The sequence below is a fragment of the Phocoena phocoena genome, chromosome 4 (assembly GCF_963924675.1).
Source record: "Phocoena phocoena chromosome 4, mPhoPho1.1, whole genome shotgun sequence".
Classification (NCBI taxonomy): domain Eukaryota; kingdom Metazoa; phylum Chordata; class Mammalia; order Artiodactyla; family Phocoenidae; genus Phocoena; species Phocoena phocoena.
The window spans coordinates 79274113-79292039 of NC_089222.1; the positions used below are offsets into that span (position 1 = coordinate 79274113).

Here is a 17927-nt window from a genome sequence, read left to right on the forward strand (position 1 = left end):
TGATGTGCACAAATGTATATACACATATACCTATAGTGTTTGATCTTGGCAACCACACATTTTCAGTTTCTATTACTGGTATGCACACCTTTTTTCTTGAGGCTCTTTAGTAGAAGGCATTTTCCTAAGCTCAGCTTTTGGTCCTCTGTTCTTTCTTTCTTTGTTCCTTTATCATTCATTCTCACAACTCCAAAGAGCATCTATATTCTGATGACTCAAAAATAAATATTAAAGACCTTTTCCCTCTCTTTTTCTGCTCTCTAAACAACTCTACTGACTCAAACTTATTTTTCTCTCTTTCCAAGAACTGTTATTACTGCATATGAAACCACTATTCCTAAAATGTTGTCTTTGACTCATCTCTCATATCACTCCCTAATCCAGCTGTTGACCAAATTCAATGGGTTTTCATCTTCCGTTCCTACAAGCAGCACTCTGTTTCAGATCTTGACCATTTTAATATACATTACCACAAAAGTCTCCCAGTTGGAATCTGAAGTTTTAGATTTCAGGGTCTCTTTCTTCAAACCCACACTCTAAAACATTGCGTTCTTCCACTTAATATTTCCTCAAAATTCCTCTGTAGTTCCCTATTTCCAAATACAAAAGGCTTTCAAATTTTTCTCTGAATTGATCTCACTCTAGCAAAACCTCACAATTTCTAAAACCTTTACTCAATATTATTTTCAAGGCCCAAGTCATTCTTCAAGCCCTATCTAAATCCTACTTTTTCCATGAAGCTTTGCATGAATATTTCAGTCATCGACTACCTGAGTAGCCTATAAATTGGTACATTATTTAAACTCTGATTCGTATAACTCAGCGCTTAATTAAGCCGTTATATTTTTTAAACTTCAGTCATAATTATCTTCCTCATGTGGCCAGATTTTCTGATTTGACATCAGAGATCAGTTTCATACTTCATCCATATTCTCAACAAGTTCTTGTCATACTGAGGCCATAGAAGCATCCAATAAATATTTGTTGGTGAATTTACACCACAAGTAATTTGTCTGCCCCTGGCAACTCTGGGAATAAAGTGCCACATTGATTGTTATTTTATATCACTTTATTTCAGTTTTTAAATATGAAACTCAATAATTTAAAACAATTAATACATTTATAATAAAACTAATAGCTATTTATCTTCATAGTTTATAAGGCATATTCCCTTTGGCCTTCCAGTAATCATGTGGTATCAATATTATATTCTTTCTTCAAATGATTAATCAAACTTGTAAATATGAAGTGACTTGTCCAAGGTCACATAGCTAGTAAGTGACAGAGCTAAATCATAAGCCCAAATACTCTGTCTCTAAGTACAGTGTTCCTTTCCCTACATCTATGTTCCCTCTTGAAAATGTAGAAATATATATATATATACACACTATCTTTTGTAATCATAAACTCATATTTCCCTTTTTATATTTCACCCTTCTCAATTTTTAGATTTCATTATTAAAATATTTCATCATTAGATTCCATTATACAGTTTGCATATAAGTTTAGACTGGTTTTTTATGTTTACGAAGTCTTTATATTTGGGATAATAAAAATACATAAGCACCTCTCCTCCCAAAGGCTCTTCTAATTATTTTCAAAATTGGAATAAATCACTAACCATACATCAGCAATCCTAGAGTAATCACAGGTGCTACAGTTGCATCTGAAGCAAAGCCAGATGTGAAACAGATGCAGCACCACCAGAGTTACAGATCACTGATATCAGGTAAGTGCTTTAACTTTGATTGGCACAGGATTGGGATGGGTGGAGCTGGCCTAGGAAAGGCTATTAGGAGACCTCAGTTTCTCCAAGTGATTTCACCCCAGACCCTGAGCGGACCCTCCCAGCTCAGCTTCCACCATCCTTATCAAAGTTTAAAGCACTTACCTGATATTAGAACCTGAAACTCCAGCACTGTTGCACTACATCTGTCTTACTTCCATTTTCTCAAGTAGGTACAGCTGCAGAACCTGCTCCAGCACCTGTAGCTCACAGTGTTGTATCACAGTCGATATCAGCTGCTAAAACTAAAAATATTTAAGCTTAATTTTGTTAGGAACTTATCATTTCAAAAATGATTTTTCAACATTAGTAGTTTCATTTTAGTTACTTACCATTTGGATAGGGTGTTTCACATAAAGTTAGAAATTCAACAATAGGATGATCCATTTCAAGCACTGTAATTGCTTTTCCATGCATGATGGTTAAACTTGGTCTTCTGCAAGCTTTGTCATAGGACAGTCCACCAGAAAATATTATGAATGGTTCACTACAGAGGAAAAAAAGTTAATGAGACTGAGTTCTTTAAGATGACACAATCTCACAGTATTGAGGCAAAAAGGAATGGGCTTAGTAGGGATTATATACAATAATTTGACAGAGAATAAAAGCCTTTCCTGGCCTCAAATATCTCACCCAATAATTTACTATTCTACCATTTCCTTTTTTCTGGATGTATATTCTCACCATTAAAATTACTAATGAATCAATCTAAAGATGTTGAGGTGAGATGGGGGAAAGGCAGTGAGGTTGGTGAGAGGGGAAGATGCTGACTGACTCAACAGAACATCTTCACATATATTAGTTGGTTACCAAGCTCTAAATTACTACTATTAGAATATTAGGCTATGTTACTTTATCATATTAACCAGCAGGCATGTGGGACCCCAAATCACTAAGAAATAGATGCAAATTTCAACATGAAATGAAATGTGACAATGGCAAGCCCAGAATGGTAGAAGGTAACATGAAAAGTCTACATAATAGAGTTTCTGTGGGAAAGGGTTATGACAAACAGATGGAGAAAACTAATATGTAACGGGAAAATGATTCACCAAAAGTAAATGTGACCTTCTTCTCAACTTTACCTAGGGTCAGCCAGTTCTATTTAGCTTGTAAAACTAACTTCAAACAAATTTTTTCATTTCTGTTAACTGCAAGTTACAGTTAGATAATAGAGTGGGGCTGAAATGACCATAAAATATCATAGCTGTCAGAAAGTTATGAAATATCTTCAAAAGTTTTCATTTTCCTTTTCTCAAATATCTGTATCTCTAGTATATGTATATAAAAGAAAATGTGTGTTGATATGAAGTATTTTTCAATAAGACCAAACTGAAAATATTCTCCAAAATTTTTTTAAAGGAACTAGACACTTTTATTGTACCAAATTCCTTGAGAACATGTTTCTCTAAATAGTTCACTTCTATCCATCTACTAAACTGAAGAAGCTACTTGTTTCTAGAACTCACTCCATAAAATTTCCCTTTCTTTTCCATTTTGTATCGTACATAATACCAAACATTATCAAAGGGACATTTGCTAATCTTATGCTGGCTATGTAATAACAACAAAAAACCCTTTTAAAAAGTTTCCATCAAAATCTACATATAAAATGCCTTCACTACTTTTTATTTAAAGTTCTGTCTTAATATTTTCATATAAATATTTGTGTTGTAAGCTAAAAAAGGGAAAATGCTCTAATTTATTTTCCTTGAGTCTTGCATCAGTTGACTTGAGTTAGTTTTGCCCCAGTTATTAGACATATTAATTAGCACCAACCTACTAATGGTGGTATTAAGAAGCAAGTTTGTTTTTTCTATGAAATACATAGTACTTAGATTATTTAGAATACATCTCCAGATTTAAAAATCATTTTTAATGAAATGAGTGTGGGTTTTTGCACCTCTGCTGCTTTGTTTTGCAACAAAGTTCATGACTTGGAGAGCATAATATCTTTTCATAAATATTGAGCTTAATGATCTGCTCCAAATATTAATAAAGGGCATAAATATCTATTTTGCCCATGTAAAAATGGGTGAATTTACTCTCATCTCCTAGTACTAATCTAAACATAGGATAAGAAGCAATTTACTCTCCCTTATTTGTAAGTACATTGGAAAATGTCTTTTCTAGTATTCAAAGGAGGCACAATCTTTTCTGCTCTTATTATGACTTTGCATCACAAAACCATGGGTCTGAAGTAATTGTTGATATACATGCACTTTTCTGTAAATTACTGAATGATTGAATAAAAAGCTATTTCCTCAAGAAAATGCTCAGGAAACCACTCATGGATAATTGCATTAGATATTTAATTATCACATTAAAGCCTCAGAAGTACTGTTCTCATTTTATTAATGAGGTTAAATAACAATTAAGCAGAAAAACCCAAAAGGAAACTGAGATCTATCAGCCTTCGAAGCCTAGTCTCCTAAATTGTGGTCTATACTGCCTGAAGTAATAAATAGCTACAATTTACTGAATGTTTACCATGTGGCATATATTGTGCTGTGTATATATAAAGTAAGTTTTACGTAATCCTCACAATCTTGTAATCCTCAATCCTGATGAGAAAAGTACTATTAGCTCAATTTCATAGATAAGGAGTCTGGGCTTAATACAGGTTAAATAACTTGTTCAGGGTCAAGCAGCTAGTGAGTGTTTTTCATTTCTAGTCTAATAGTTCTCAAACTGTGGAATGCACCTTAATAGATGTTCTACAAAAATAAATAAGTAGATAGTTTGACAAACACTTGCAAAGTATATATATCTCCCTTCTGAAATCTTATAATTCATGCCATATATTAAATATTCTGAAAAATTGTATAGTAAAGAATCCAGTTTGTTTAAATAACCCAGAACTTTTCATATTTCTCAGATTTATTTGATTACAGATTCCTTTTTCTCCATGAATACAATTAGTAATTAAAGGGATACAATTTGGTAAATGCTATACCACATGAAACTGCCTGCTTTACTAATTAATACAAGTGTGCCTTGAGAGATTTATCAGATGGATTAAGAAATAAATAACCATATAATTGATAATGTCTTCATACATAAAGAAAACATTAATAACAATTAAATATTATTGATAACAACTTAGATAAATCTCAAAGGCATTATGTTGAGGAAAAGAAGCTAGGATCAAAGGTTACATAATATGTAATTACACTTATATGACATCTCAAAAAGGCAAAACTATAGTGACAGCGTACAGACCACTGGTTGCTAGGGGTTAGGTGTGGGGAAAGGCATGACTGTAAGGGGATAGTATGAGAGAATTTAGTGGATATGGAAATTTTCTGTATTCTTATTGTGGTGTCAATTTCAGGAATCTATACATGTGTTACAAATCCACAGAACTGTGCACCAAAAGAAAAAAGTCTACTTTACTGTATAATTTGTAAAATAGATAAAATATAATAAAAAGCACTGAGCCTTATTGTCTCAATGAAAGCAACAGGATTAAATAATAAATTGTGTAACATAATGTAATACATGTTAAAATAACATTTGTTGAGTATTATGATGTGCCAGGTATTGTGTGAAGACCTTTACATGCATTATTGTATTTAACCCTCCCAATGAGAGAACTACTACTATTATTCCCACTTTATAGATGGGTATACTAAAGCTTGGAGAACGTAACTACCCATGAAGTCTTATCTGTAGGTGACCACAACATGAAGGGATTACAAAACTAGCAGAAGGTTATTTTTATTAACTACAGAGAACCTGATAATGCTAGTGATAGCAAGTAAAGAGATCATTATTCCTTTTTTTTTTTAAAGGATAAAATTATTAAGCCTTGAGGCCATTGTAATTGGAGTCTCAGTTAAGCAAACTGATGACTGAGGACAAATGATTCCTGAGCAGAATGGTTGTTTATCCCTAGAAATGTAAAGCAAGTTTGTGAATGGCTAGTTTAAGATAAAATTAAACAGAAAACATACCCTTTACATCTGTTACCTATGCAGCATAGGTAAGGCTGCAGCATATATGGTAAGGCTCTTCTTAAAGTTCCTGCTCATGCTACAGCCATCTCAATTTTTGATTTCACAAAATATTTGCTGTATACTAGATGGAACGGAAATATAGCTATCTATTTCCACTTCCAGACTATGGCCCATTTTGCTGTGGCAACACCTTTAGGGACTCAACTTCAGTGCCCCTCTGTTTTTGTAGTCTCCTTTTGTTCTGAGCTGTGGATCCACTGCTTCTAGAAGAGGCTTTTCTAATACAGTTGTAATCACAACAAATTGACACAATGTACTACAGTGCATAGTAAGGGGGATGATAGTAATTATGATTAGTAATACATAATTATTTCACATTAGAAATCTGAAGAATTACTTCTACACAAAGTTGAGCTACCAATTACTAGAACAAAGCAATTTAGAATCAGTTGAAAAATATTAACAGTGTGAAATAACATGGCTTTGATGATGACAGTAATAACTTTTTTTTATTAAGAAATCCACTATGTGCCTCATTAAATTTATGATGTTACAAACTTTATGCATAATTCAATTTAATCCTCACAATCATCACAGTGAGATAGGTATTGTTGATGAGAAAATTAAATTTTAAAAGGGTTAATTAAAATTTTCAAGGTCACACAGCTGTCTTACTCCATAAGCCAATGATCTTTTTTTTTAAATATATATCTTTATTGGAGTATAATTGCTTTACAATGTTGTGTTAGTTTCTGCTGTACAACAAAGTGAAACAACTATATGTATATATATATCCCCATATACCCTCCCTCTTAAGCTTCCCTCCCATCCTTCCCGTCCCACCCCTCTAAGTCATCACAAAGCATCAAGCTGATCTCCCTGTGCTATGCAGCAGCTTCCCACTAGCCTTCCATTTTACATTTGGTAGTGTATATATGTCAGTGCTACTCTCTCACTTCGTTCCAGCTTCCCCTTTCCCTGCTGTGTCCTCAAGTCCATTCTCTACATCTGCGTCTTTATTCCTGACCTGCCACTAGGTTCATTGGTACCATTTTTTTATATTCCATATATGTGCGTTAGCACATGGTATTTTTCTCTGACTTACTTCACTCTATATGCCAGGCTCTAGGTCCATCCATCTCATTACAAATAACTCAATTTCATTCCTTTTTATGGCTGAGTAATATTCCATTGTATTTATGTGCCATATCTTCTTTATCCATTCATCTGTTGATGGACATTTAGGTTGCTTCCATGTCCTAGCTATTGTAAATAGTGCCGCAATGATCTTAATCATTATTTTAAACTGCCTTGCCTTGAATTCTTGATTTCTGAAGTACATTTTCTTCATGTTTACCCTTTTCTCCCTTCATCTGGCACCATCCTATCTTCCATCCCTTAAATCCCATCTCAGGCATCTCCTTTCCTAAGAAGAATTTCAGTGATTTCTCTCTTCACTGTTGTCCTCCCTACTCCCTTTAGGCAAGGTTAGCTGTCCTTTTGCTGTGCTCTCATAGCATGTCTCTATAAAAGCACCTCACATGTTGTATAGAAACCACGAGTTTATGGGCTTACTTCTGGTACTAGACCATAACAGATTCAAAAGCAGGCAGTAATTTCTATTTTAGTGTGCCAAACAAATTGCTCAATGTACATTATGCAGTAATAACTTAATACATTTTGTTTTAATTGAATTAAGCTACATATTGTTGAGCACCTCATAAAAAATACATTTATATATAACAAAATACATGTCATAAAGTCCATGGATCATGTACTTTATCAGGGAAAAACCTCTCATGCCTTCACATGAACCTCTTTATTCTCATTTTACAAACTAGGGTTTCAAATTTCTTAGTCTATAGCAAATAAAAGACTAGATACTAGTGGATAAACACAATGGAAATTAGAAGTCCCAAAAGCCCCAAACTGAAGGATAGAGGAAAACTTTCAAAAACAAATACATACATGAAAAGAAAGAAAAAAAAAGAAAGCACAAGCTGCTAGGAACAGTTAATAAGTGTGAAGTGCTCAACTGCTTCAATAGTCCTTTAAGTGCGACACTGTATAACAATGGATGTAAATAACATTGAGCCTGAAGACTCAAGCAAAGTTTAAGTTATAAACACTGTTTTAAGAAGGAAAAGAATATATGTAAAATATTTTCATCCATAATGATTAAATTTTAAGTGTTTTAATACTTTAGTTACAATAGTAATAAAACCATGATCATTTTTACTAGTTATACATAGTAACATTAGGCTGGACTAAAGAGGTATTGATCCATCTATCTACTATACCTTGAGAAGAGCAGCTATAAGCAAACATTAAATGCACCTATGACAACAGGAAAATATTCTAGTGTGAACATTTAAGTAATATAAAGTAGAATTATCCAATTTAGACTTAAAATAAAACTAAGGTCTAGGCAAGATTTGTAATTATGGTAATTCTGGATGAGAGTATTGCCACTAATAATTACTGTAAGTATAAATATTGCTGATGCATAGGATATGGCTGCTCTATATACAAGATAAATTTCTGTTAAATATTATTTTTTATTTAATTTTCTGTATCTTAAAATTTAGCACTATTGTATTATGGCAATATACATAAATGTTTACCTTCACAACTAACTATAATCTTTCCAACTTCAGAATGTAAGATCCTAAAGTACAGAGACTTGGTTATGTATTTAATTCATGTGTAATACCAACAGGTACATAGCTTCTGCTGTTTAATAATGTTGAATGACTGCTGCTTGTAATTGCATGGCCCAAAAGCCCTACATTGTTAAAATTAATGTATATAATACTCATCTGAATATTCATATAAATTTTAAAATAATTGATTTGCTATTTATAATAACGTTGACATAATACATTTGCCAGTTGAACAATAAGAAATCTGTTATTATCAATGAAGAAGATTCAGCCAGTTAATATAATTATGTAAAACTTTAAACAATATATAAACATTAAAGGTTATCTGAATTTCTTGTCTCTGTTTCTTACATATTTTCCCATAACTCTCAAAGTAAAAATGCATACCTGTTTCTACAAGTTTTGTATTCTACTTTAAGAATTGGTTTGCAAGATTCAGATTTTCTTCCTTCTCTTTGAGTTTTTCCTAGAGAAAGAAAAAGGACTTTATTAAATATGATTTAAATTCTACTAACCCATGAGAATTTTAAAAGCTTGATTAAAGGAATATTTTTAAATGTAATTATGTGTTTTTCATAATACAATAAACACATTTCTACGCATCCTAACATATTTGTTAAATTTATAAACAATTTGTTGAACCCTAATAATTGACTGTTATATAAACAATAAAGTTATTTGTAAACATATTTGTATTGCTTCACATTCTCCATGTATAAATATAGTATCATATAAAGTTATTTTAATTATTTAAGTTTCAAGATAAACAACTTCAGAATTGAAGACATATACATACATACTTATCTGCATAATGAAATGTATAATGAAAATCCATACTAGGCTGAAAATTTTACCTATAAAACAAGCAAATCCCTTTCTTATGCAGAAAGATTTGCCATTTAAAACTTATGAAAATCTTTGCATTTTCATCAAATTTATTTAAAGGAAAGTCCATTAGACAATGAACACTGATGGTATATTTCATGATTTTTTTAAATTTTAATGATGTCCTCTATTTGCATAAAACAAAAATAATAGTTTCTTATAAGGGAAGGATTATGTTGTTTAGACTCCATAAGAGTCTAAATGAAAGATCAAGAAGAGTTGAAAATGGAAATAAAGCTACTTCTGCCTATAACATACTTATCTTTCTAGTTATGATTTTACTTATAATTCTACATCTCATTTTGATAAAATTCATCTTTTTCAAGATATGTTTGTTTGTTATTTTAATAAGTACCCTATTTATTCTTGTATTGCCACAGCTGTTTATAGACACAGAAACCTATTATGTAGATAGATGTTTACATGCATATAAGTTAAAATTTCAGAATAGCTTCAGAATGGCAAAGCCAAATCCAACTAGGATGTCAGGACAATTTTATCCAATTTGCTTAATGGGCTATCAGCATAGAATACACCTTATCTGCTCCATGGCATGCTTTCTGAAATTGCCTTCTCTTTCTTTTATGTCAACTAAAGAGGCAACCCAATAATAAAATATTGGTCAATATCATTCACATTGTAAAACAGGATTAAAAGTATCTATTATATGTGAAAAAGAATTGCTGACATTAACTATATTATATATGAAAAAGAATTGCTGATATTAAATATAGATCATTACAAAGAGACAACTTTGGCTCAGGGACTCACTCTGAACAGTGGTCTTAGAGGTGAGGAACATCTGGTTGGTGATTACTAGTTCTGATAATGAATGGAAATAGAGAGACCTGAAGGAAGTGACAGAGTCAGCAAAGAGACCCATTCTTCTCAGTTGATGTTTTTTCTATCCAGAGCTTCTCTAATAATTGCCAAACCATTAGTTGACCAAAACAGTATATTTGCAGTTGTTTATATATATGGGACCAACTACTATTTTTCAATCAATAAACATCACTATCATGCACTGATTTTAGTAGAAAAGAGTAATTGTTTAATTAATTAATGTTTTACTTCAATTTCCAACTCTAATAATTAATTTGGGGGTAAAGCCTTTCTGTTTTGATTATATTCATTGCCTGTCAGTAACTGAAATATGCTTAAATGTCATGTTGCATAAAACATTATCAACAACTGCATTTATTGCTTTTCCTTATGTTCAGAGTACTGTATTAAGTGGGAAGATACAAAGAAATAACTGACTACCAAAAAGCTTAAAATTTACTAAACTGAACAAAACAATTTTTGAAAATGACAACACGAGGTACCATAAACAAGTGATAGACATGAAGTGTTGCAGGAGTTGAGAATAAAACTGTGGCTTCCTTTTACAACAGACTTACCTAGATTTTCACAGACTTCCTAGAAGCTAGATTAAACATTAAAAGATAGAAGTTGGCTAGGAGAGCATAAGAAAAGACATGAAGGCAGAATGTGCCTAGTATGTTGAGAGAATAATGGATAAGAGAAATTGGGCAGATTAAAAGATTAATGTAGAAGAAGAGTGCAAAAAGGCTGATGAGGTACAAAAGAGCCATACAATGGCAATCTATAAAACTGATTTGCAGTATAGACAAGGGAGAGTCACTGGAAGCTTTCAAGTTGGGAAATAATATGTGTAAGCAATGCCTCAGAAATATTAACATGGATTTATTTAATAAAGAAATTTTGAGGATGTAAGATACTGATAATGGAAAACAAGGAGAAGATAATCACAACTGTGCAGGAAAAACTGAAGAAAAGTGAACAGTCTCAAAGAAAAGTGGGATACTATTAATCACACCAACATGTGCATCTTGAGAGTACTGGAAGGAAAGGAGAGAAAGGAGGAGAAAAACATTCAGAAATATTGGTTGAAAATGTTCTAAATTTTTTGAAAAGCATTATTTATACATCTAAGAACCTCAATAAACTCCATGTAGGATAAAATCAAAGAAATCTACTCCCAGACACATCAAGGTAAAAATGCTAAAAGCAAAAAAAAAAAATATTGAAAGCAGCAAGAGGAAAATGATTCATTGTATACAAGGGAGCCCCAATAAGATTAATAGCTGACTTTCTTACCAAAGACAATGAAGCCAAAAGGTAGTGGAATGACATACTTAATGTACTGGGGAAAAAAAAAAAAACCCTGTTAACCAAGAATCAAAGTTCATCAAAATTATCTTTCAAAAATGGAGGTGAGGGCTTCCCTGGTGGCGCAGTGGTTGAGTGTCCGCCTGCTGATGCAGGGGACACGGGTTCGTGCCCCGGTCCAGGAAGATCCTGCATGCCGCGGAGTGGCTGGGCCCGTGAGCCATGGCCGCTGAGCCTGCACGTCTGGAGCCTGTGCTCCGCAACCGGAGAGGCCACAACAGTGAGAGGCCCGCGTACCACAAAAAAAAAAAAAAAAAAAAAAAAAAATGGAGGTGAAATAAAGATGTTTCCAGATAACAAAAACTGACAGAATGTGTTGCTAGCAGAGCTCCCTTTCAAAAAATACTTAAGTTCTTCAGGCTGAAAGAGAGTAATATGAATCTACACACACAAAAAAAGATTACAAGGAAAAGTAATTAACGTAGATAATTATAAAAGACAGTATAATTGCATATTTCCTCTCCAATCTTAACTGGTTTAAAAAACAATGTAAAAAGTAATATGCATATAATTGTAATATGGGATATATAATATATTTGAAAATAATAACACAAAGAAGGTGTATGGGAACAAGGTTACACTGGAGGAAGAAAATGACACCAAATGGCAACCTGAGTCCACAAGAACAAAGGAAGAGAACCACAAATCAGAAGCAAAAAGGCTAATGTAACAAATTTTATACATATATATGTGAGTTTGTATATATATATATATATACACACACACACATATATATATATAATATATACCCTTGACTAAATAACAAATGGGTGAAAGAAAAAAACCAAGAATATTGTAGAACAGTGTATGCTACAATACCGTTCATACAATGAACAGTGTTCGCAACATTGTTCAACAATTGTAGAACAATGTATAATACAACACATCAAAACTTCTGAGATGAAGCCTAAGCAGAGCAGAGAGGGAAATTTATACCTACGAGCAGCTATATTGAAAAAGAATATATGAAATCACTAACCTAACCATACACCTTAAGTCACAGAATAAAAGAACAACCTGAACCTGAAGCAAAAAGAAAGAAGGAGATAATAAAGATTTGAGCAGAAATTAATGACATAGAAAAGAGAAAAATATAGAAAATCAATTAAACTAAAATTTGATTCTCTAAAGAGATCAAGAAAATTGACAATCCTTTAGCTAAACTGACCAGAAAAGAGACAGACAGACAGAGATAAAAGACTTACACACACACACAAAAGATGGAACATAATTACCTATTTCAGCCTGAAGGGGCTGGAGTGTGCCTTAGGCTGCAACTGGGGGTATGCAGGACAGAGCTCGAGTCTGCCATTGAAGCCCCATTGTTAGTGTGTGCAAGAAGGGAAGGGTGGAGCCCCACCAAAACATGCTTGCAGTGGGCACAGCTCTGCCTCTGTGAGCTCTGGGAGTACACAAGCACCATGGCCTGTCCACACTCAGAGGCAAGGCTGAAATCTGTGCTGATCCCCAGGAACCGCACAACTTTCGAAGCGGGGCTGAAATTTGAGCAGTGTCCTGGTGGCTTTTGAGGTTTTATGCCATCATCTCCTTTGTAAGCTCAGTGCCTACGGAACATTCGAGCAGACTACTGGTACTCCCGTGGCTGGGTGGATCCAGCATTAGCAGCTTCCAGAACACGCAGAGGCAGGGTCGAGGTGTGGGTTGACTCCATAGGCCTCGGCTGGTCCCAGTGCCTGATTTCAGTGGATCTGTGCCAGCATATCTATGCTGGTGGACTGGTGAGCACAGCGCCTGAGGGACATCTGGGCTGATTGCTTGCATTCTCAAGGCTGAGGCAGGGCCAAGGGCAGTGCCAATAACAGTATACTTTGTGAGCCCACACAACAGGTAATGGGCTAGACCACAGAGCGCACTTCCCAATAGACAGCTCCTGTGGAGGAACACTCAGTGGCTCTTCTTCCAGTGGAAGTGTTTCAGTCCCACCTACCTCACACCACAGCTTAGAAACGGATCAGGAAGCTTCTACTCCAACAGTTGGGGAACAGACCCTACCCACAACAGGGCTGTGTAAACCACAGAGCAAAACGGAGGCCCCGCTCAACATCCAGTGCAGGCTCTGATCACCACAACACCAGCCACACCCCACATCAAGAGGATAACAAGCAGCACATACTGAGGAAAGCCAAGGAAGGCATCCATACTAAAAACAGCCCTCTAACCAAAAATATTAGACTCACACAGGCTACACAGGGATGGTCCCACATAGAAACAGCCCTTCATGACCACAGTAGATAACTGTTTCTCCTAAATTTGTAGAGTCACAGAAATATAAAATGAAGAATCAGAGGAACCACTTCCAATTAAAAGAACAAGAGAAATCCCCTGAATGAAAAAACAATTAAACAGATCTCTCCAGTCTACCAGATCCTGAGTTCAAAAAGGATGTAATAAAAATACTGAAGAAATTAAGAAAGGCAATTAATAGAAATGCAGACCACTGTAACAAGGAACTAGAAACTATAAAGAGGAGCCAATTAAAATTAGAAAACTAATTTGCTGAGCTAAAGCAATAAATATCAAACTACATAATTCAGAAGAACGAATAAGTGATCTGGAAGATTAGAATGGAAATCACCCAGTCAGAACAACAGACAGAAAGACAAATGAAAAAAAAAACAAACAAAATGAAAGCAACATACAAGACCTATGGGATAATATAAAGCAAACAAATTTACACATAATAGGGATCCCAGAAGGAGAAGAAAGAGAAAAGAGGATTGAAAATGTATTTGAAGAAGTTACAAATAAATTGGCTGAAAACTTCCCAAATCTAAAGAAGGAAATTATATCTAGGTATAAGAAGTACAGAGAGTCCCAAAAAAAATGAACCCAAATAGACCTACACCAAGATATATTATAATTAAAATGGCAAAAGTTATAAAGAGAGGATTCTAAAGGCAGAAAGAGAAAAACAAAGAGTCAGTTACAAGGGAACCCCCATAAGGCTATCATCTGATTTCTCTACAGAAACACAGACCAGAGGGGAGTGGCAAGATATATTCAAAACCCTAGAAGGGAAAAACCTGCAACCTAGGATACTCTATCCAGCAAGATTATCATTTAGACTAGAAGGAGAGATAAAGAATTTCTCAGATAAGCAAAAACTAAAGGAATACAGCAATACTAAATGTAACCCAAAAGAACTATTGAAAGGACTTATGTAAACAGAAAAGAAGCAAGAATCTATAGGAAAGAGAAAATCACAGTTGGAAAGCAAATCACTTTTAAAAGCCAGTACATAAATTTAAAAAATAAAGATAAAAAAATTTGAACGTGATGAAACTACAATGAATAGCAAAAGGATAAACATGAAGATGTAAAACAGTGCATCAAAATAATAAAATGTTGAGGTGTGTAAGAAAATGGAGAATTTTTTAAAAATGTGTTTGAGCCTATATGACTACAAGTCTAAAGCAAGTAGGTATAGTAATGGGTTAATACACTTGAAAAACGCTAACCACAAATCAAAAACATAAAATAGATTCACAAAACCCAAAAAGAACACAAGCATAATACAAAAGAAAATTATCAAACCATAAAAGGAAAGAAAAACTAAAAGAAAGGAACAAAAAAGAAATATAAAATCAACTGGAAAACAAGGTTTAAAATGGCAATCATCAAAAATTACCTTAAATGTCAATGCACTAAACATTCCAATCAAAAGGCATAGAGTGGCAGATTGGATAATAAAACAAGAGCCCACAATATGCTGTCTATAAGAGATTCATTTCAGGGCTAAAGACACAGACTGAAATTGAAGCGATGGAAAAAGGTATTTCATGAAAATAGATATGAGAAGAAAGAGAGTGTAGTAAAACGAATTCTACACCATGACTAAGTGCTATTTATCCCAAGTGTGCAAGGCTGGTTCAACATTCAAAAACCAATTGATAAATCATCACATCAATAGGCTAAAAAAGAAAAACCACATCATCATATAAATATATGCATAAAAAGCATGTGACAAAATCCAACACCCATTCATGACAAAAACTCTCAGTAAACTAGAATGAAACTGAGCAGGACCCTGAAAGGCCTTCTCAGACACAGACACCCCACTGTGTCCCCTGCCTTTTGTTTGTAGAAGAAGGTTTAGCCTCCTAGGCCTTTGCCGAGTTCCAAAGAGCAACTTTAATTAAAGAAGTGAGAAAATACAGGAACAAAGGAAAACAGCCAAGCAAGACAAAATAATATTAATTAGCCATAAAACATCATGAGGATACTTAGCTCTCCCACAAGAGCTATAGAGAATATTTAGAGCCATATCCTTAAGTTGTTTTGCAGATACTAAAAAAACCCCACCAGGTGGAAGAAGTTAACTGCATGCTGACAACCAGCATGTAGACCCCAGACTAGCTGGAACCAGAAAGTCGATGATCGAGATTTTAGAAACATCACCTTGTTATGTCACCATCAACCAGCCAGAGAATTGAGCACAAGCTGATCATGTACTCTGCAACCCTCTCCCTCACACTGTCTTTAAAAGCCCTAAAAGCCAATGGGGAGTTCAGGTCTTTTGAGCATGAGTTGCCCATTCTCCTTGCTTGGCCCCACATTGGGTGCTTTGCAATAAATGCTGTACTTTTCTTCACAAAAACCCAGTATCAGCAGATTGACTTTACTGCACACAGGCAAGTGTACCCAAGTTTGGTTCACTAACAGAAATAGATGGGAACTTTGTTAACTTGATAATACCTACCAAAAATCCTATAGGTAATATGGTACTTAATGGTGAGAAACTCAAATCTTTCCCACTAAGATTAGGAACAAGGCCAGGCTGTCACCTCTCACTACTGTTTTTCAACATTGTACTGAAGTTCTAGCTAATGAAATAAGACAAAAATATGAAACAAAAGGTATACAGATTGGGAAGGAAGAAATAAAACTATCCATCCATAGATAACATAATCACCTATGTAGTAAATCCAAAAGCATTGACAAAAAATCTTCTGGAACTAAGAAACGATTATAGCAAGGTTGCAGGATACATTGCTAATATACAAAAGTCAATTTATTTCCTATATACCAGCAAAAACTAAGTGGAATTTGAAATTGAAACACAATACCATTTACATTAGCATCCAAAAAAATGAAATACTTAGGTATAAGTCTACTGAATATGTACAAGATCTACAGGAATAAAACTAAAAAACGCTGATGATGACATCAAAGAACTAAATAAAGGGAGAAATATTTCATATTCACGGATAGTTAGACACTATATTGTCAAGATGTCAGTTTTCCCAATGTAGTCTACAGATTCAATGCAATCCCAATCGAATTTGGGATTTTGTGGATACCAACAAACTGACTTTTAAAGTTTATATGGAAAGGCAAAATATCTAGCATAGCCAACACAATACTGAAGAACAAAATGGGAGGGCTGAAAGTACCGGGACTTCAAGATTTACTATAAAGCTAAAATGATCAAAACAATGTGGAGAAAGATAGACAAATAGATCAATACAACAGAATAGGGGTCCCAGAAATAGACCTCCATAAATATAGCCAACTGACCTTTGACAAAAGAGCAAAAGCAATACAATGGAGCAAAGACAGTCTTTTCAACAAATGATGTTGGAACAACTAGACACCTACATGCAAAAAAAATGAATCTAGACACAGACGTTACACTTTTTACAAAAATTAACTACAAATGGGTCATAGATCAATTTGTGTAAACACAAAACTACGTAACACCTAGAAGATAACATAGGAAAAAACCTATCTGACCTTTGGTATGACGTTTTAGATACAACACCAAAGACATAATCTATGAAAGAAATAATGGGTAAGTTGGACTTCATTAAAATTAAAAGCTTCTGCTCTGTGGAAGATAAGAGAATTAAAGACAAGCCACAGACTGAGAGAAAATATTTGCTAAGGCACAGCTGATAAAGGATTGTTATCCAAAATTTACATAGAACTCTTAAAAGGCAACAATAAGACAACCAACCCAACAAAAAATGAGCCAAAGGTCTTGACAGATACCTCACCAAAGAAGATATACAGATGGTAAATGAGCATATGAAAATATGCTCCACACCATATGTTACAAAGGAAATGCAAATTAAAACCACAATGAGATACCAGGACACATTTATTAGTATGGCCAAAATCTGGAATACTGACAACATCAAATGCTGAAGAGGATGTGCAACAACAGGAACTCTCTTTCATTGCTGATGGGAATGCAAAATGGTACACCACTTTGGAAAACCGGACAATTTGGCAATTTTGTAAAAAACTAAACATACTGTTACCATAGGATCCAGGAAGTTCACTCCTTAGTATGTACCCAAAGGAGCTGAAAACGTACATCTACACAAAACTCACACATGGATGCTAATAGCAACTTTGTTCAAAACTGCCAAAACTTGGAGGCAACCAAGACGTCCTTAAATAGGTGAATGCATAAAT

General features: G+C 34.2%; 1 protein-coding gene across 2 annotated transcripts in view; it reads right to left on the reverse strand.

The window, feature by feature from the left end:
• STXBP5L (syntaxin binding protein 5L) overlaps nt 1-17927 on the reverse strand; it is a 398063-nt gene that overhangs the window by 178022 nt on the left and 202114 nt on the right. For both annotated transcript variants that reach the window (XM_065875972.1, XM_065875974.1), the window contains exons 9-10: nt 8796-8874; nt 2119-2273 (exon numbers count right to left, since the gene is read on the reverse strand). In XM_065875972.1, coding sequence (XP_065732044.1) covers nt 2119-2273; nt 8796-8874 — 234 coding nt within the window. The remainder of the gene's footprint in view (nt 1-2118; nt 2274-8795; nt 8875-17927) is intronic.